At 41.8% G+C, this 20,704-nt stretch overlaps 1 protein-coding gene across 4 annotated transcripts in view; it reads right to left on the minus strand.

Annotated features, from left to right (window-relative positions):
* Nucleotides 1-566: 566 nt before the first annotated feature.
* Nucleotides 567-20,704, minus strand: part of GATB (glutamyl-tRNA amidotransferase subunit B) — a 43,277-nt gene continuing 23,139 nt past the window's right edge. Inside the window, exons 6-13 of one of the 4 annotated variants that reach the window (XM_064652227.1) lie at nucleotides 19,620-19,733; nucleotides 18,495-18,579; nucleotides 18,088-18,132; nucleotides 15,966-16,155; nucleotides 9,370-9,503; nucleotides 8,893-8,971; nucleotides 3,308-3,442; nucleotides 567-1,022 (exon numbers count right to left, since the gene is read on the minus strand). In XM_064652227.1, the coding sequence (XP_064508297.1) occupies nucleotides 870-1,022; nucleotides 3,308-3,442; nucleotides 8,893-8,971; nucleotides 9,370-9,503; nucleotides 15,966-16,155; nucleotides 18,088-18,132; nucleotides 18,495-18,579; nucleotides 19,620-19,733 (935 nt within the window). In that variant the 3' untranslated portion in view covers nucleotides 567-869. The remainder of the gene's footprint in view (nucleotides 1,023-3,307; nucleotides 3,443-8,892; nucleotides 8,972-9,369; nucleotides 9,504-15,965; nucleotides 16,156-18,087; nucleotides 18,133-18,494; nucleotides 18,580-19,619; nucleotides 19,734-20,704) is intronic. The other 3 variants (XM_064652229.1, XM_064652228.1, XM_064652230.1) reach the window with 3 other exon arrangements.

Consider the following 20,704-nt stretch of genomic DNA (forward strand, 5'->3'; position numbering starts at 1 on the left):
CAGAGGAAGGCACCACTTTCTCAGGCAGATGGTGTGATTCTTGGGGCTGTCCTGTGCAGGGCCAGGAGCTGAATTCTCACGATCCTTGTGGGTCTGTGATTCTACTTGTTCCTCCCTAAGTTGTGCAGGGCTGGCAGAAGCACATCTGCTGATGCCAAACTGGATTGCGACCCTCAGAAGGGCTCAGGCACATCCCTCAGGCACTCCTGAGAACTGAGAGCTGTGAGCAGACAAAGCAGATGTTTGGGTACATAGCTGGGAGGAGGAGAGCAAACAATCTGACACACTGGGATGCAGGCACTTCTATCTGTGGCACTAGCCTCAGGCACACACTTAAGCAGCTAGTGATTTCATCCCTTCCCATCCCTCAGAAACCAGGAAGAATGATAGGAGGGAAATTTTTTTCCATTCTGTTAGGCATCAAGGCAGACGTGGTCTTCTAGGCGTTTTAATCATTGTTCTGAGTGTGCTCACACTAATTCACAGTGAGTTACTCGTGTGCACCACCACATTGAGTATTTGAGATCTGTGAATTTCCCTTCTCACAAACAGGCAGCCAGAAAAGCTGAGTTTGCACCCGCTTTATTAGAAAACTAACCCATACAGCTTCAGCTTTCTGCATACTCACAGACACTCCTGGGAGCCTGCTTCCCAGGGCTGTGTGGAAATCACATTTCCAAATGCCACATCAAAGTGAAAGAGATGCAAATGGCTGTATCATCTGCTTTTCTTTGGCCCATCTGCCTTTGGCTGATGCATCCAGGGAAGGCTGGGACTTCGAGCTGCTTGAAGTAAAACCAACAAGCCAATGCTACACGAGGAGACACCAAAGTGCATTTGCAGACAGAACGAAGCACATGTTTCTGTAGTCACTTGTGTGGTTTTTCTCTTGTGGCTACTTCTAACTTCTTCTCTAATAATTGCTTCACCAGAACAGGATTCGACCGTCCTTGTGTTTCTCTTTGTACCAGGCCAATTAACTTATTTAAAACTTTTAAATTTCCTGCCTTTATCGCCATAACCTTAAAGAAAAAAAAGCAACAATGTTACAGGAATACTGAACATCTTCACTCATTCCCAGACAGGGTATGAATATTTTTGTCTTTTGGATTGTTGTGAGAGAACACTGCATTTTGGGCTAAGGTGTTATTACTGCCTTCAGCTTTGCAATAAGCTCCTGCTCTGCTCCCATGAGAGAACAGCAAGTCCCCAGAGAAGCAGGGCCTTACAATTAATAAAAACAGCTCCTCTTATAGAAAGAGTCAGAAAATACTTTTGGATTTTAACAGTGTCTGCAACTTGAACAGCAACTTTCTGGAAAAGAGCCAGAGAAGAAAGATGGACTTTTCTTGCTAATAGGATCTACCTTCTTACTGAATATTCTAACAAGTAATTTGCATCAAAGCATAGCCTATTTGATAATATTTGTGAGGTCCTTAAAGAACAGATGTAGGTGTTTTTGTAACAATGTGTTGCTTCCTTTAAGCACAGAATTCTTTGCAACATGACAATTAATTAACTGGTCAGAAATACAACTGCCTGTCAGACAGCAAGTGACTGATGCACAATCACTTGCAAAATTGCAAGGGCCATATTTAAAAGCTAAAAGGATCAGAAATGTCACCTCTGGGCATTCCTAAAGGAGAGCCTACTGCTGAAAGACAAGCATCTGGCCTTCATACTGCTTGTGTGGCAGGGAAGGCAATCTCTACATTGTTGGAGTTACTGAGTAGAACACAATAACTGCCAACTAAACAGGATGTCATATTTGCAGATATTAAGGGAAGGGTTGTGAACATAGGAACCACCAACTGTGCCAATACCAAACTGAAATGCAAATATTGCTACTCATTACAGTATCTGAATTATTGTCAGTCTAAAATCTTTTTTGTAATGTCACACTATGGAAAGGACTCATTACTCTGGATCTGCAAGTAATTACCTATGTGGGGCAGAGCGCAGTGCAATCCAGATACTGCACTGTCATAAAGTGCCCAGTGTTGGCTCGAGCAGCTGTTTTTAAATTAGTTCATTCTGAAAAAAGTTACTCTCAAAACGCATTGAAACAGGAGTGTGGTTATGGATCTGCGGCTCCTGCACTTCCCAGTTGGTTCTAACGCCCCTTCTGTCCACGCCTGTGCTTTCCTACCAGCCTGAAAATACAGCAGCAGTTTTATCAGGCTCTGCAAATGAGTCAGTCTGATGGAGGTCACACCGACCTACTGCAAGCTCATTTTCTTTATCAAAAGCTCTTGCAGAGCTGTTAGCATCCCCCAATGAGATCTGGAGTGGGTGGTATTGTTCTCAAAAGATGTTAATGTTTTTTTCCAAATGGCAAATGTAGCTAGACATTGTTTATATTAGAAGTAAGCTATTCACTTCTGCTTTTACATTTTTGCTCCAGAGAACATATAAGCACTTGTTTTCATTTTGCTTTTTATAAAGCAGATTATATAGACTCTGTCAAGATCCATTCCAACTCCTCCCCTTCATGAGCAACAAGGGCTTTTTTCCCTTTTTTCCAGCTCAGACCTTGTTAGACCGATGAGCCACACTGGCTGCTGTGTCTTTCCAAGGAGATGGGGAAGAGCCAACCTTCCCTTCCCCCCATCTTTCCTACTGCAGCATTTAAGTTGCTTCCATAGCCCAGCAGAACAGCAGAGTGGGCAGCAGCTCTGGAGCCACCGCTGCTGCTGCCACGGGGTCTGGCTCCTCCCCACCCCACAGCCACTGTCAGGCAGGACAGCGAGCTAGACTTGTCTCTTTGGCAGTGCATGGGGACAGGGACATGGCGAAGAGTCAGATGCAAGTAAAATTTTTGCATTGCCAGTTTCTGATGCATTCTCTAATTCCGTAACTAATATATGCCTTGCTGGCAGGTAACTTCAGTCTCCAGCTTCAGAACAGTTTAGCAGTGTTGCCCCAATATCACAACAGATGACACAAAAATCAGAGTTTTTTGTCAGGTGGCAGGGTCAGGTTAATGGCAGTACAGCCAGAGAGGGACAGGGCCCTGTAGTTTTGCTTTCCTACATTAAAGTTTTAAGGTCTTTCAGAATGACTTAGCACATTAGCCAGACTGATAATTTCTTCTGCTGATCATTTTGTGCAAGCTTCAATTTCAAAAAATCCACTTAGTAAAATAAGAAAGGAGAAGAAAAGCCTGATAATATCTTGGCAGCAGCTTTACTGCTCTGGCTCTAGAGCTCAAATGCCATCAAAAGGGAAAAAAGAGAGGCCATTTTAACGCCCTTTCAGTGCCACAGACTGCCACAGTGCAGAAGGTTCCTAGCACCATCATAATCACCTCATTTTCTTGTCTATCAATCACTGCCTGGCAGATCTGTTCGAGCTCTTTTTGATCCTGTAACAGCTGAAGTTTCTGTTCTTTAACAATTTCAAGAGGAGTCTTCCCTTCTCCCTTCCACAATTCCGCAAGCACCTGAAAATCACAATAAAGCAGCAAAGGTCAGTGCCTTGACTTACCAACGTTGTTTACATGCAGTATTTCAGTTACTGATCCAAGAAGCTAGATTTTAGTTAAAGCAAGAGCAGATTGTCTAAACAAGAACAAACCCAAGATTTAATCCTGTGCCTCTCTGAAAGAGCCCTTGTACTCTCCCCCTCCTTTTCTGCATCCTGTAATAAGACAAAGAATCATCACTTACTGCACGAGTACAGGTTAATGGTTCACCCCTGGTGCTCTGCAGCCTCCCACAGTCCTGGGACCTGCCTGCTGCTGCCAGTGCCAGTACATCTCCAAAGATGTTTGTGAGCACAGCCCCGTGTGCCTCGCTGCACGGAGAGGGGCCACCCCAGCAGAGACTGGCACGGACTGCAAGGCTGCTCCTCCAGCAGCGCTGCTCGTGCTCATCTCACATTATTCACACGAACTGCCTGAGAGCAGTGAGGAAATGCACCTCCATGAGCAATGGCTCTACCCGAGAATGACGATTAGCTGACTATTGTACCAAGTCCAATCGCAGGTAACTCATCCCATTACCAGTCCTCACCAGCAAGCTGTAATGAGGATACATATGACAAAGCAGAAGAAAAATGGTGCCAAGCAGAATGAATGCAGCAGTTCCAGCCCACCTATGCATCATCTCCAAGTACCGGACTGCTGGGCAAACCCAGGCCTGTGGAATAATCACTTGTTAATGCTAGTGTGTTTTCCTACACTGCAGCAGGGCTATTGCCCTGGAATACACTTGAGAGGAGAGAACATTTATAAAAAAACAATTTCCTTGGGTAGTCATTTTCTGTATTCCCTTTGCTCTTATTTCAGGGCTGTGGGAGGAGAGTAAGAAAACCTTTATTAAAACAGCTCCTTGAGCTCCATCCTGAGCTGAAGTGCCATTGCTGTGTCCCAGTATGGAAATGGATGCCATGTCAAAATTTCAGCATTAAATATTCACTATAGGATGAAGAAGAGTCTGGGAGGAGCATTCAAATTGAATGTTAAATAATTTGCAGGGCAGCAAGAGAACTTGGGAAAAAAGAAGCATGTGGGTTGGTATCTTAACTACCCCAGCAATTTTCTTCAGCTTGACAAATTTTCTGGTACAAAAGACTTTCAGTTAAAGAATTCTGTAGCCACAACACGTATTTAAGAACCATGCATTGATACAATTCCTGCAAGAGGTGATTTGTTTGCCAGCAGTACCCCAAAGCTTTTTATGGGATCTTATCACTCTTCTGGAGACCTTGTGACAGGGTAATGATATGCTGCTGCACTGTGGAAGCTCCATCTTAATTTTTCCCTGTTAAGAGGGTTAAAGGCAGATCACGATACTGAAGTTACCGATAAGCAGCCAGAGTTACAACTGCTGTAAGTAAAGCTTTCGGATGTTTATACTGAATAAATCAGTGCTGTATATCATGTCTTCTACAAGATCTTCCTTGTAGTGCAGTACTTGGAAGTCATCATGCCAGTGCTACCTGCAATACTCCTAGAAAGAAATACACTACATCCAACAGAGATTCAGCCTGTCTGAGCCTCTTGCTTTTATTTTTTTTTGTGGCTCTCCATTGCTACCCCAGGCAGCCCTTCTGCTTCTTCCTCGAGGGACTAGGCAGGAAGCTTTCTGTCCTCTAGGCCTCCCAATGCACCCATACTGTACATCATCCTCAGAGTGAGCCCTGTCCTCATTGCATAGCACAGCCCATAGCAAACACCCTGGAGAGTGTAAGTGCTGCACAAATCAGGAGTGGACAGTGAATAAACCCTTTCAGTCTCCTGGAAAAAGGCAGATGGGATTTTTAGGATGCCATGGGCTGCAGGAGGGGGAAATCTGCAACAAACAAAATCTATGCAGCCGACCATGGCAGAGTTATCCAGGAGCAACTCATACATCAGGCTGACTTAGAGCAGGGGCAGGACAGCTCGACAGTCAGAGATCCAGCTCTGATTCCCTGTTATGCCTATGCCAGTATTTCCTGGCACTGAGAAAAGCTTGGCCATTAAAGACCTTGAAGGCACCAGATTTTCCCTGTGTGACAGCTGCATCATGTGTACTACTCCATTTGGTAAAAGCATCTCCACTTAGCTAGTAGAGCAACAATGTTATCAAGGCCCTTGCTTGTTTACAGGTACGTAGGAAAGCAGAAAGATACGTGGCCAAGACCTGTCAAAGATGCACTTTTTAAAAATGTGTCTCTCCACTTGGCAAGGAGCATGAAGCTAAAGAAAGCAGTTTAAAAAAATGATTTCAACTCATTTACACAAACTGCCTGCACCAGCACAGGAGGATCAAATTATGAAGTCTCCAGAGCCAAAATGTGAATTTCAGGTCTCATTTCCATTACTGAAATCTCAACAGTTTCTACTATTGATTCTTGCCTGAGCATGATTAGATTTTAATAATGTTCTGCAGTTTCTACCCATGCAGGCACAGCAGCATTGGTCAAGATGAATTAATCAGGACTTACATGTCTGGCTGCCATGGGCATCATATCAAACATTTTGCAACTGGTGAACGTGCCAGCTGACTGCTGTGCCTAGGAACGCTCCAACTGGAAACCCTATCTGCAGTGATTTGCTGCCAAGGGTGGGAGGAAGCAGCAGGCAGCACCACTCGAGTCAGTCCTGTGGGCATCTCTCATTTCCAGTGACGGAAGCCTTGATGTCTGGCAGTTGTCCCTCAGCCTCTCACAGAAGCAAGGGGCAGGCTGGGTCCAGTCCTCCAGATGGTACAGCAGTAATTGTCAAAGCAGATGGTTCAGTTTAGGTTTGTGTACTGTACTCATTTCCTTGCCATCTACTTTAAAGCAGGAGTGCCCAGTGGGTCTTTTGAAGTTATTCCTATGTGGGTGACCTATGCAACTGCAGAAGCCAGCAAAACCTGGGCTCTGCTCTGTTCCATGGCCTACTGGGGCACTGATCCCCAGTGAACTCATGACAAGGGTGTTCACACGGAATTGCTCCAGTATGGCTCTTGGCAGCAGAGGAAAGTTTCTGCTTCCCTGGCCCGGGAACCAGCCTCTTCCCACAATGCCATAACTCAGAGGCAGGTCTGTCATGCCAGAGATGCACTTGCTGCCATCCAGGCAAATAAGGAGTGAGGCCTCATCTCAGAGACACTCCCCATTGGACCGGTTTCAGCCCTGGGTGAGCAGCACTAACACCTCCCACTGTGAGCTTCAAAATGTTGCCTCTGTGATGGGCCACAGCTGCCCCGATCCAGGACATGCTCCCCCCACATACCTGCACACCCACAGACCTGGAAGCTGCTCCTGCCTTTCCACAGGCACACTAGCCTGGAACTGCTTCAGAGACCTCTGGAGTAGGACACTGTATTTGATGGCAAGTTGGGTGTGAGCTGTGTAATTACCAACATGGTAATTATGTGAGCACACAGTGCCCTTTGCTTGGCACATGCATCCCACCATACAGTGCTCTGTGTCTACAGTCAGTGCTCACAGCTTTTATCTGCCTGTGTTTAACTGCCTTACACAGCAGAGACCGAACACAAAACCTTTTAAAAAATTTAAGCCTTTAACAGCTTCCTGCAGCGAGCACGTATGTGTACACATGTCTGTGCACTCACCCCATCCAACCCTTCCATCCTCTCCTGTTGGATCTGTGTCTGCCACTGCACATCATGCTCCCCCTCCCCAAGTACTGCAGTTCATCTGCTGGTGTGTATATATAGCCTTTTCTGCCCTCGGGCCAACCAGCATCTCTGCCTACTGCTGAGAATTGTTATAAACATTTGTTACTCTTCTGACATCCAGGCAACCAAAATACTTTTCTAAATGTGGCAAGGTTTCTGCAGTCTGATAGCATCATCACTGGGTGATGGCAAACAGTGCTGTGATTTCTCTGTGTCCAATTTCAGAGCACCGAGGACAACACACACATTACAAGGAGTTGGTAATTAAACAAGAAACGCATCTCTGAAATTCTTGACATTTCATAACCTGTCAGAAGTGCTGGCACACAAATATATCACAAGGCAGAAAACTTCCACAGAAGAGCATTAGTACCCTATCCCTACCTCCACAAGGAAAAGACTTAGGACTGGAGTTCTGAAGCTTCCCTTTCAAATGCAGACACCAAACTGATGGGTGTGCCACAACCCCTCAGGCACAGAACTGCTCTGCATTCCAATGCTTTTCCTATTAATACTTTATCTCCTTTTTCAAGCTTTTACTTTTCCAATACAAAATTTCTAAACACACATGCCTGAAGCCAGGCACTTATATCGCTATTTATGACACCTGTCTTATGCAGCTGGCTATCCACAGAAACAGACCAACAAAGAGACCAACTTAATTAAGAACTACAAGCATCTCCAAAAAAAGAAAACAAACCAGAAATTTTAAAAGTCTCCAAGTAGGGTAAAGAGCCATGTTTGCAACAGTTACACTTGTTTTATAACAATGCAAAAAACCCCTGAACTGACTTCAGTACTATTCCAAAGTTGTACTTGGATTTAATGGATATGTGTTAGATAGATGGAAAACTGCTCCGTATCTTTCAGGGCGTCGAAAGTTTGAAAGCAGTTAAGGCAAGTTAAATGTCTTAATTAATAGTTTCACTGATAAACACACAAACAGGTCCTTATTGCACTTATCTAGAGTATAATAATTAGTCTGAAAAGACAATGTATTCCACATAAATGAGCTGGCAATAATTTAAGTTGAATGATTAATTATTCCTCATCATAAAAACCCCCAAAGTTTTACTATAGACACAGCAGTCACTGTATCCATCAAAACCAGTTCACAATTTTAGACATAAATCATCAAGAGCTGATTTTTCAGACTGTCCTAAGCAACATGATATTTTTAAAAAAACGAGCTGTACCAGCTTTACTTGTGTGAGAGGTTCATAACAGCACTTGCTCAAAGAGGCAAGGATAAAAGAAAGGCCAGACCTCTCCCACTTCTGACCCAGGGGTACACCACAGAAGAACTCTTTTTGTGACTACACTCAGGTGAATTATATCCTTTTCCACCTGCTAATGCTTGGGAACCTTATTGTCCCTTAGTACGTAGTAAGTGGTACTCTCAGCTTAGCTGCAAGCCATGGATTAGCTCCCACTGACCTTTCACTCAGGTCTGACTCGAACTGTGAAACTGAGATCTAGTGTCTGCTCTGTTCAGAAGGAGGATTTATTTAATTGACTTCAGTTCACACTGTTTAAGTCTACTATTTGGCTTCTATCCCATTTTAACACTGAATATGCAACGTATCTGTAAGATTATAAACACACACAAGGCATTTGCATCTATTATATTATAGATACAAAATTTATCCTTCATCACCACTAAACAATTTCCTTCTGAAGCAACCACTGTACTGGTACACATTAATTATAAAATTGCTACACTACTGGAGTAAGCAGCCACAGATTCAGAGTACAGTAAAATCAAAAAGGTACTTACTTGCTTTGCTGCTGTAGAAGAAATTTCTTTTTTTTCTAGAAGGTTCAAAAGGTCGGCCAGGAGAAAAGAACTGACTGGGCTAGGGAGAAAGGGAGAAGTTACCTCAGAGAATAAGGTGATGTAATATATCTATGGTACTGTTGCTTGCCTAAAAATCATACAGGCTGGTATTTTTCCTCATGTTACTCTATGTTCAAGTTTGGTATTTGAGATGGCCTACTATGCCTTACCATCATCATATTCTAAAGACTGAAGACTGATTACAACTCTTAACTACATGGTCCTCTTCTCTGCAACACACTTGTTTGACTCCATTCAGGATGGCAGTGCCAAGGCCTGCACAGCATTGCCTGGTGTAACAAACTTCACAGGTAACAACTAAAGCAGCAGTGGGCAAAGGAGTGACATGGTATTATTCATGGCACTTGAGAAAAGGATCACTTCTGTTTCACCAGTGTATGAATCACAAAGACTGACCTTTCCTTTACTGTAAGGGAATGTTGTTTCAAGTAACTGAGAAGGTTATTCAGAACCCAGCCGATCACTCTCTTTGGCTTCATTCGGGTCTGTTTCACCACATTTTCATAGAATTCTGCTAATCCATCTTCATTCTGTTTAAGAAAAGTTAAATGCATGAGAGATACCAGAGTGCAAACATGATTACAAAATCAGAGAATCACAGAATCATTAGGGTTGGAAGGGACCTCTGGAGATCATCCAGTCCAACCCCTCTGCCAGGGCAAGGTCACCTGGAGCAGGTGACACAGGTTACAGATTACAACTAATTATACAATTACACTCGGCGTATAAATGCTCAATCCTAAAGTAAACTTCAGTTGTGAATTCACTGCAAAGGCACAAAACTTTGCAGTAATTTTATTAACATAACAGCAAATGAACTATCTTATGCCTAGAACAGATACACAGAGCTTATCTGTCAGCCTGTCTGCTTCAGTGGAACTTCCAACAAATGAGTGATCACTTTTCTCTTAACACCTCCCTAAAATCAGCATTTGGGGAGAACCTTTCTCATCTTCTCCTGTGTTTTAAGTATGTATAATGCTAGAAAATACAATGCTGCCTTCTCACATGCTGTCATGCTACCTTTTACCACAAACAGATTTTTCCTGAAACTGTCTACAGATACTTCACTCTTGATGTTGCAATCACTTCTATTTGTTTTGGATGGAAGGAGTAAGTGTAGCTTGCATTTACCCTTCAATGATATGGAAAGGTCATCCTGTAAGAAGCAGGGTTTTATTCTACCATTTTTTTTCAGAGAAGCTATGTAAGCTTTTCCACAGCACCCTTAAATGCTCAGAAGATATGACAGTAGGGGATTCAATTTATAGCCTAAGTGAAATCCGAGATTGTTTTTAGAAGAGCAGATACTGCACAGTCTGTTGAATGCTGTGGTGTTTGTCATCAAGCTATTGATGGATCTTTAACTGCAGCACAGAACTCATTAGGTTTACTGAAGGCTGAAGAAGTATGAAGTGGCAGCTCCTACCTTTTCAAGGAGAAATCCAAATCCAGCATGCCACTGGCCTTCTGCAGTGTGTGGCATAAACACAAAGGAGGACAAGCCAGCTCTCAGAAGTTGAGAGGTAACAGTTTAGAGACAGCCAAGGAGCTATTTTAAGTATAGTCATCACAGCAAAAACATTTCCCAAGCACATACTGACTGCAGCCAGATCTTGGAATGGTTATGAGCAAAAAGAGTGCAGGGTACACACTAAACCAAAGCCTGAGTTCTCCATCCACACACATCCCATCAGTCTCATATGCCCTTGTTTTTAAAGGCCATTTATTGCCACAACAATACAGAATTTTAGACTTTCCCTCTCCAAACTTTCACAACACAAACTTCCAACAGCTCTGGATACCACATTTTTCATTGGTAATGATGTATGGCTTTTGAGAAGACTACAAACTACTGCTCTCTGTTCTCTGAAACAGAACAAAATGTACTTAGATTAATGTCTGATATGCTGTAAAACTGGTGTGACAAAAATCAGACCCACCCCCTTTACCTTGAGACCATGAGGAAAGAAACTAAGTTCTCAGCTTAGGAAACCACTGAGGTCTTTTGTGAACCAAGGTAAACCTATATCTATATAAGACATACAGATGTAATTCTCTTCTCCAGTGCTCTTACTAATTTAACTAGCAGTTACTTTGTAATCAAATTACGCAAAACTAAGGCTAAACAGACTAGAGGAACAAATTTGGCTTTTAAAAAAAAAAAGTAAAGGAATTACCAAAGTACAGTAAACTTGATTAAAAACTGTGAGTGTGTTAAGTGGAATTACTAGAATGATGCATTGCCAAGTACTGTACTCTTTCTAATTCACCTCAGGATTCAATAGCACAAACAAACACTGATTATTTAAACAGTGGGTTCCCTTACACAGAAACACCTGTCCAATTTAGATAGGAAAAAGTTAGCTAGTATAAATGCTGGTTTCTTTACACATGCTGCAGAAGGCTTTACAAACACTCCAGGCAGAGCAACTCTAGCTACAACATTATGCACAGGCAAAGAATGTCTGCAGCTGCCAGATGTCTGAATGCAGCTACGGAGCTCAGATGCAGCATGTCCAACACTTCCATCATGTACAGGCTAGAGAGCGGATCCCTACAAGTGGGCACATTCAGATTTCTGGATACCTACAGCCTGGCTGGAGTTACAGCTCTGACCCTGCTGCCAGACCTTTGAAAACTGAGGACAAACATACCCAGTCTTCGCATTTTAATCAGATGTTTTCCAGGCAGCAAGCACAGAAAAGCCCAGAAAAACTCAAGAGAGGCAGACTTACATATGCTACCAGGTCTAGGAACCCCATACTCACTACTTGCACACACAAAACCAGACACATTTCCCAAAATTCCCTTGCATTTTGTTTTAGGTTTTTTAAAGTGACTTGTCATTTTCTATAGCCAAGGAGTAGGAAAACCCAGCAGTGTTAGACTGAAATGAATAAGGCAGAATGTCAAAACATCAGAATGACTGACAGAAATGAAACATTTTCCTTATTTTCTTGTCATATTAGAAAAAATGTAGGCATAACTTGATTAGCTTCCATTTCTAGATACTGTACTATGTGAACTTAACTTTAATTTTATATTTTGGTCAACTTTCTTCATGCCAAATTCACTCCAACTACCAACACATAGACACCCCTGTCCCTTGCAGTAGATCTGCTCTGAAAACCACTGCAGCACACTCGAACATGCTGGATTACAGGAGCGCTAACTGCCTGATCTCTCTTAATTCTGAATACTCTATTTTAATCTTCATAGAAAGAAAACCAGAAATCTGGAAAAGCAGCACCATGTATGTGATCCAGGCCCCCTCAGTGCTCCCATTACACACCAAATATGCTGTAACTTAACAGTCTCACTGGCATGAAATCTGACATACCAGTATTTCAACCAGATGCAAATTTGTTTTTAAACATGGTTTAAAATGATCATTTCATAGCACTGAGATGTCAAAACCCCTAGTGGGTAGAGTGATTTCAGACACCTTTTAAACAGCCTGAAATAATACTTTATTTTACCAAATACCATGGGTACAATCTTTGGGGACACTGGGACTGTAATGCAAACTTATGCTTTTAAAGATCAGTAGTGTTTCCCAAAGAACTGAAAAAGAAAACTACCTCAATGTTCACAAATAAAATGTCATTTGTTGCTTTGTTATTCCCATTTTCACCATCACAGTTCCAACAATAAACAACTGTGAGGTAATAACTGCTGCAAAAATGTGCAAGATTGTCAGGGGAAAAAAACCCAAACCAGAACACGTAGCAGATAAGCAGAGCAGTTAAAGAAAGTTCACCTGCATGCCAACATGTATGAGAATGGCATGTCATAAAACAAAATGGTCAAAACCAACTGCTACAGCAGCCCACTTCTGACTGTTTGAAGGAGTCCCAACATAATTGTTCCACCAAAGCAACTAGCCCAAGCAGAACAGTCACTTCTATCTGAGTGAGCAGAGGAGTGGTAAATGCACAGGAAGACTTGGAATTCACATGAGAAAGAAAGTGATCATACCGGTTTTTTCTCATGCTGTACTGTGACAACTGAGCTATTTTCTGTTTGGACCTCAGCATGCATTTAGAAAACAAAATGTCACATTAATACAGTAATGTCTACGCAAATATATCTTATTTTTTACTCAATAAGAAGCAAGACAAAAATGTTATAATACCATAACTGGCAAAGCTGTCAAAGATCCTTCTTGACTGATGTATTTGCCAGCTTACCAGTTTACACATCAAAGCAGAACTTGCATGCAGAAATTGAGTACCCAAATACTATGCAGTGTACATGGCTCAAAGAATTGTATCCTTATGAATAAGAATAGCTCTGCATGAAGAAAAATCAGAAACATCATTTATTTTTGCAATTTATACAAAACTGTCAAAAATTCAGCAGTTTACACTTAAGACATTTCAGATATAAAGATATTAATAGGCTACTCCTTCCACCGTGTAATTAGGCAAAGGAGGAGTCTCAGTTTCTCAACACCACAGTATGTCCAGGCAGCTACTGTGTCCGAGAACAAAGCTCAGGAAGCAAGCTCGGAAGCCAACCTGCACGCTGGAGTTTGTTGGAGGGTGTTGTTTCACTGTAACTTTGGCGCATAACGCTTTCTCTAACAAGTTGGTGCAGAACAGACTTTGCATTTTAGAGCCATCCCTCCACAACAGCCATTTATTTAATGAGCACTCCTGGGCGCTCTAACCTGAACGGATGCTCATTAGATTTGTGCATCTGGCCCTATCAGCAATCTCCTGCAACTTCTGATGCAAGCTGAACGCAGCAACGCACACACCGCTTTCCCATGAATAAGGTTAACTAGTCTCCCAGTGAACAGGCAAGCAACTTTTATGGAGAGGATACGTGCTGACACTCTAATGCACAATAAAAGGAGACCCGCAACGAAGAACGCGTTCACTTCATGCATTCAAATGGATGCATTATCTTATTACAAGCTGAATCCCAAATTTCAGCTTGGAGCTCATTAATTGTCTTACACGTTGCAGAAAGGAAAAAAAGATAAAAGGGAAAAAGCAAAGGCAATAATGGATTTCAGAGAACAGCTGAAAGAAAGGGCAGGATGAGGCAAATATATAGGGCTAGTTGAGAGAGATGACAGAAGCCACACAGCAGAAGCCATCCATACTAGCAAACTGAAACCCACAAAAAGTGGGTTGATGCCAAGTGAAAGGAGTGGGTGTACTGGGCCCAGTTGGGATGGAGTTCATTTTCTACAGAGAGTGCTGCGTTTTGGATTTGTGACTAATGCAGTGCTGACAACACACTGGTGTTTTGGCTACTGCTGAGCAGTACTTTCTTTTTCCATTCTGTTCCCCACAGTGAGTGGACCAACGATGGGCACAAAGTTAGGCAGGGACACAGTCTAGCCAGCTAACCCAAAATGACCAAGGTTATATTCCATGCCATGTAATGCCCTGCTCAACAAGGAAAACTGAGGGAAGGGGATACTGGGGGAGGTAATCAGTGTTATTGGCTGCAGACTGGCTGTGCATCAGTCCATTTGTGGGATGTGGTAAGTGATTGCATTTGCATCACTTTTGGGTTTTTCCCTTACCCATTCCCTCACTGAAGTGTCTTTATCTCAAATAATGAGTCTTCTCACTTTTGCTTTTCCTACTCTCTTCCCTGTCCAACTGGCAGGGAAAATGAGCAAGCAGTTGTGGTGCTTAGCAGCTGGCACAGGTCAACTCACCACAGAAGGGAGAAATCAGAAAAAAAAGGTGCAGGACCTATCTATCCCGTCTACCCCTATTTCTATTTTAATATGTGAGAAATATGTTGACATGAAAAAATGCATACATGAACAGGAATCACATTTTACAGCTTATACAATGAAATAGAAAGGTAAGAACTACTAACACCTCTCGATACTATCACTGCAGTCTCATGACTCTGATAAGACTTATGACTCACCTGCCCACCAAACAGTGAAACATCTGCAACTCACTAAAATGGCACAGCACCACAAAGGCAGTTTTCTTAACAGCTTCCTTCAGAATAAAGAACCATTTTCTTTCTGTAGAATCAGCTTCTGTACAAGTGTGTTAAATTACAGACACACAAAGAAGGGATATGAGGGAGTTATGTGCACTGCTCTCCCTCCATTTACAGTCAAAGGAAAGGAACTCCTCCAGAGGACAATTTAAAGTACTTACGGTTCTGCTCTGAGTCTCACTCTGAAAAAGTCCTTTTCCTTCTGTCTCCACTAATCATGGAGGTAACCAAAGCAGGACACTCTCCTAGTTTAGCTGGCTATGTGAAGTGTCTAATCTTTGGTGAGTATACTAGCCCCCTCCCCAGAGTTATCACTGGCAAAGAGAGATGTCACAGTTTTGTATTTAAGAACCTCAAAGTCCTTTACAATAATTTTGGAGGTTATGAGATTTTGCTGTCACTTCTGTCTTTATAACTGTATTTGTCACATCCTTTTCCTTCTCATCCCCTCTTCTGAACCTACCCTTGGTAAACTGCACTGTGAGGTCAAAGTTGATGCTGTGCAACCCTCTGGTGTATTTCCCAAAGAATAAATAAAGAAAGAATAAATAAAGCTGAACGGTAGATCAATGGGCCTGTGAAGCTGGAAGATTTAGATTTTGGATTTTGGTTTGTATTCCTTACATATGGTCAATGTGCCCAGCCTTGTACCAGGCCCAAAGACGAGGAGAAGGCACTTGCAGCCAAGGGTCTGTAACCAGAAGTTGTACATTTGTTGCAGTCAGTCACGGGTGCGTCGATGTGTAGACAGTCAAGATCAATATTAAATAATAGTTATTTGACTGCACTTTGCGTGAGAAACACTTCTAGGCTCGTGGTGTCTGCTTTAATTTCTCCACCATTCTATGTATATGGCTCCTTGGTACAAAGTATGCATCAGACGTACTTCCAAATAAAAACATCCACGAGAGCTGACAGCTGGTTAATACAACATTTGTAAATCTTTTCAAGAACTGTGCAACTTTGAAGCTTCTAAGCTTCTTTCAGCACTTGATCAATAGACCTACCAATAAGGCAAAGCTGTGTTCAGGAAGAATCCCATACTGTTCAACAAGCTTTTCCCTCTTCACACTGGGAAGGTCAGGAAGTCTCTCATGAATCCAATCAATATTTATCACTTGCTGGTGGTTCATATTAGCTGGCAAAGATTTTGCATCGTACAGAATCAATGGAGGAAGGTTTGGCTCTGGCATGAACCTAGTAAAAATGAAGAAAAACTCCTTTATAATTATTTTCACTCAGAAGCTAAACAACAAGGAATAAAATTTACATCACAAGTTTATACTTTCCTGAAAGTTGTATCACTCTTTCAACTAAACAAAATATTAAAAATTCATGACTTGGTATATCACTGGTAAGTAGAAAGGAAATAGGCCCTGAACTGCTGCAAAGTGTCTGTTTTCTTTCTTTGAGTATTTGCCATCAATTGTCAAAGAGTTCATAATAGAAAAGGGGTAATTAAAACTCTTCTGCACCCAAAATAATAAAAACCGCCAATAACACCACTAATAATAGATATAGAAATAAGACACTCCTTTTGGCATCCAGTATTAACTGTGGACCTGGACAAAAATGGGAGTGGACTGGCAGGAAGAACTCAGATTGACAGCCAACTGCCAGGAGTGATCTGGGCAGGTTGTAACCTTTTCCAGACAAACTTCAAAACTCTTGATGAAACCTCATGCTGTGCTAAAAGCAAAGTCACTGTGCTCAGCAGAGTGCCATCACAGAACAAAAGGCTCCCTTAAAGAGAAGGCCAATTCAAACTACTCAGATAACTCCGATTGAAGCAGAAACTTCACAATTATGTGATCAAATGAGAGGTTCAAAACCATCGGAATAAAGGGCATTGGGCACCCTCTACATTTACTATAATATTTTCTATTTTAAATCTGCCTAAACATAGATTTTAAGTTTCATGTATAATGTGCAGCAGTAAGTTACATAAAAACCCCTGAAAACCACAGTTTACAGTTTAATACTGATCATAACATTAGCAATAAGTTTTATGGTCTTTATTTGAAATATCTTAGGCTCATCAGTTTTGCCTAGGTTTTAATGAATTTTCTTTTGCATTTATTCAAATTCGTCTTTTTAAATAAGCCTCATGCCAGCCCCTACCATAACAAGGAATTCACAAAATCATCACTGCTGCATTTCTACAAAAACTCCATTTAAAAAGCAGATTTGAAATCAAAGTTTGTGGGATGTCTTCAAAGTCATTGCTCTGCTGTAGCAAGACCAGTGGTAGAATATACGCGGATCTAACAGGAACACAGAGATGCCAAAGCTAAGAGGCTTTGAAAGTTCTCCTGCAGAACTACAACTCCTCATGTGGGAAGTGAACTCTGGGAGTAACAGGAAGACCAACTCTGTGATGCAAAGCTAGGGAACTACTAGAAGGATGAACACCAAGATGACCCTAAGCAGGTGTGCTGCTGCCTTGCAGTGTTGCCTCAGCACTTGTTCCCAGCAGCACTGCTTTCCAACAGGACTCATGCCTTGCCCCCTTGCCCTACAGCTAAATCCCTCTTAGGTGACTGTTTATGGCTTGATGGCTGCCATCTCACTCTCGTGGAAGGCAAAGTACTTAGCAAGGTAACATCGTCATTATCTCTACAAAGATCTTCAAGGTAGAAATCTGCTTATGAATGCTGACACCTTTCAGTAGCAGTTAGGACTTTCAAGCAGCGATTGTGATCTATGATCACAGAATGTAAGTACAGAGAGACAGGGCCTGCCATCTGAAAACCATTTCCCTCAGTATTTACTTAAAGCGGGAGCAATGCTGAACTCAGAATATTCTTATGTTTTATGTCAGGCATTCTTAAGCATACTTGTACTGTCCACAAAGTAAACCTTCAATTTACCTACTTTGAGCTCAAGTACTCCAACTTAGTCTTTGGGAAATGTCTAGGGGTTTTAGCAGAGATGAGACACAGTTCTAGATCTGGACTGCTCAGACTAGCACTTACTTTGATAGGTCTCTGCCCCTTCCAGTGGAATGTAAACTTCCAATACATGCTTACTATACTGACTAACTTTACATATCCTTATTACAATGACTACACTTAAGAAATTTAATGAATTCTCAGTTCATGAAATATTAACTTTATTTAAAAAAAATACCGATAATCCTGTTTTCCTTCTTTGTCTCTCATTGGTACCGTGCACCTAAAATAAAAAGAAAACAGGTATGGTAAGAGGTACCACAGGATTAGTTTTATGGCAAAAACACAAAACAAAAACTCTGCCTCATGAAGATCAGGAGAACCTCTTAAAACCACTTCAAAGAATGTGTGCAAGTCATTGAAGAGGGCAGTCACTGTCACACAGACACTGCTGTAATGCAGCACACAATCTTTGTGAAAAAGCCTCAGCTTTAAATTACTACCTGTGAGGAGACTATGCTTGTGAACATTAGCTTTAGAAAACAAAAGCTGAGCAATACTGTATTACGTCTCCTGATCATGTCACTAAGTATCTGGGGCACTCTAAAGTGGCTATTCCCATGTTCCTCCAAAATAAAAACTCACCCAAGCTTGGAATCAAAGGCTCTTGTTTCATTCAGAATTGTTCCCCCATTTTCAAGTTCTTCAATTTGCCTCTGTATTTCATAGTCTGACAGTAAAAAAAGAAAAAAGAGTAAGCTTGTTAGACTACACTAATAGCTTTCATGCACTCCACTAATTCATTTTTCACTGCTACACAATAATGAAACAGTTTGTTGTTTTAACCTCAATGAAATCAACAGCAGTAGTTATAGGCAGAATTATCAGTCACTGTCTCTCTCCAGCACTGTTTCTTTCTTTGTGTGTTTTCCTCATCTTCTTTCATTTCCTTTAAATGGAAACCATTTTCTCCCAGGCTTTGCAGCCAAACCATACGTTCCTAGTGACCTTGCAGTCACTCAGTTCAGTTTTCTTTTGGAGATGTAACAATCATCTTTTCTTGCTCATACCCAAGCTGCATCTGAACTTCACACACACCATGTACCATCCTCGGTGGAAAGCAATTCTCTCCATTGGAGGACACGAAACCACTGTTACCATATATCGGTACTAAACATGCTACGAAGAGAGTTTACCTCCACAAAACCTGCACACTAACATGGTTGCTATTTCCAGAGTACCCTGTACTAAGATCTGTTCTATCAGGGAGCAGCAAGAGTGGGGCTGCTCCATAAAGAGGGATAAACCAGGAGTCAAGAGTGACCAGAGCCCAGGCAGCGCCCTCACGGTCTGATACAGTCCCAGTCCCATCTGAACAGTGTGGGCAGGGGTGTGTCCTACTAACACAGGGCCACTGACAGTCTCAGTCAAGGTGAGGGGGTGAGCCTTGTCCAGGGTCCATTCAGGGAGTTCAGTCAAAAGCAGCAGGAGTTAAGTCCTGATACAGGACTGGGAACGGGACTACAGAATAGGTCCAAGGTTCTTTAGAAGACAGGACTGAAAACTGGCACACCTATGATGTGGCAGCTCAGGCACAGCCTAAGCTTAAATGGGACTCCTGTACCCACGGGCAAGGTGCACGGAACAGACTCACAGGTGAAGCCAGTCAGGGCATTTAAAGCAAATTCCTGCATTCAGGAGCTGACATATTTCATCTCAGACCCCATAAAATATCTACAATGCTCTTGTAATTAAGCAACCACCATTTACCTACTGCTTTTGCCAGAAATCGTATGCTATTGATATTCTTCACTTCAGTCCTCACTCCATAAGGCTCTCCAGGGTGATGCACAGAAACATTGGCATCCACTCTCAGCTGACCCTCTGTAAAAGGAAATTTTATCAACAGAACCGTCTGCCCGGTACACTGGCATTAAAAACTGCATGTTATGTGCAAAGTATTAATAGCAGACTTCTCTATGTTCAGAAAGGAGCAACAACCATTTCATCATAGCTTTCTGCTTCTGATTCTACTTCAAGGCATTGCCTTGAATAATTCAAAATATTTCTGAGAATAATGCTTGTGCTTTTTTTAAATTTTTTTTTAAAATCATGGTTCATAAATCCTCTCAGAAAACTGCATGGTGCAGTGCAGCACAGATCCTCTAAGCCATACAGTGAAAAGAGCTTCTGAATCACAGCTCTTAAATAAAGGGCAGAATTAGACAAGCAAAGTGGTGGATTGTGAGCTTCCATTCCTCTCAAAGCAGCACAAAAATACCTTTTAGAATTACAATTTGATGGATATATACTATGCTGGCATGGTACACAAGAACTTAAGGTTATGTTGAACATATTTACTAAGGTGTTCTTGGAAATTTACAGCTCAAGGACAAAATGTGAGAAGCAGTGGATTTTTTGGTAATTTTCTCCTTCTCCTTCAAGAAACTGCAATCTTACCCCCCAGAATGCCCCAGGCTGCCAAAAGCTGAAACTGAATAAAAAGTTTTATATAAAGCATCCTGCAGTTTTAGTCCAAAATGGACTAATGTCCTTAGAGATCTTTAGTGACTCAACCACAACTAACTTGTAATTCTATCTTTCTAAGTATTGCCCCTCTAACAACATCCCTTCTGAGAAGAAAAGGCTTGCCACAGTTATCAACTGCTGTGAATAAACAAACAGTGGAGGTTGTATTACATTCTGGAATGTTAAGAAACATTATTTTTCCCACATTACACACCTGTAGCCTTTTCCTGTGGTTTTTTTTAATTTATTTTTTTATTTCAAATACAGATAAAAAGAAACAAACACCTACTATGTAGATACAGTAGCATTATTAATGAGAGTGCAAA

The sequence above is a fragment of the Pseudopipra pipra genome, chromosome 4, assembly GCF_036250125.1.
Source record: "Pseudopipra pipra isolate bDixPip1 chromosome 4, bDixPip1.hap1, whole genome shotgun sequence".
Taxonomy (NCBI): domain Eukaryota; kingdom Metazoa; phylum Chordata; class Aves; order Passeriformes; family Pipridae; genus Pseudopipra; species Pseudopipra pipra.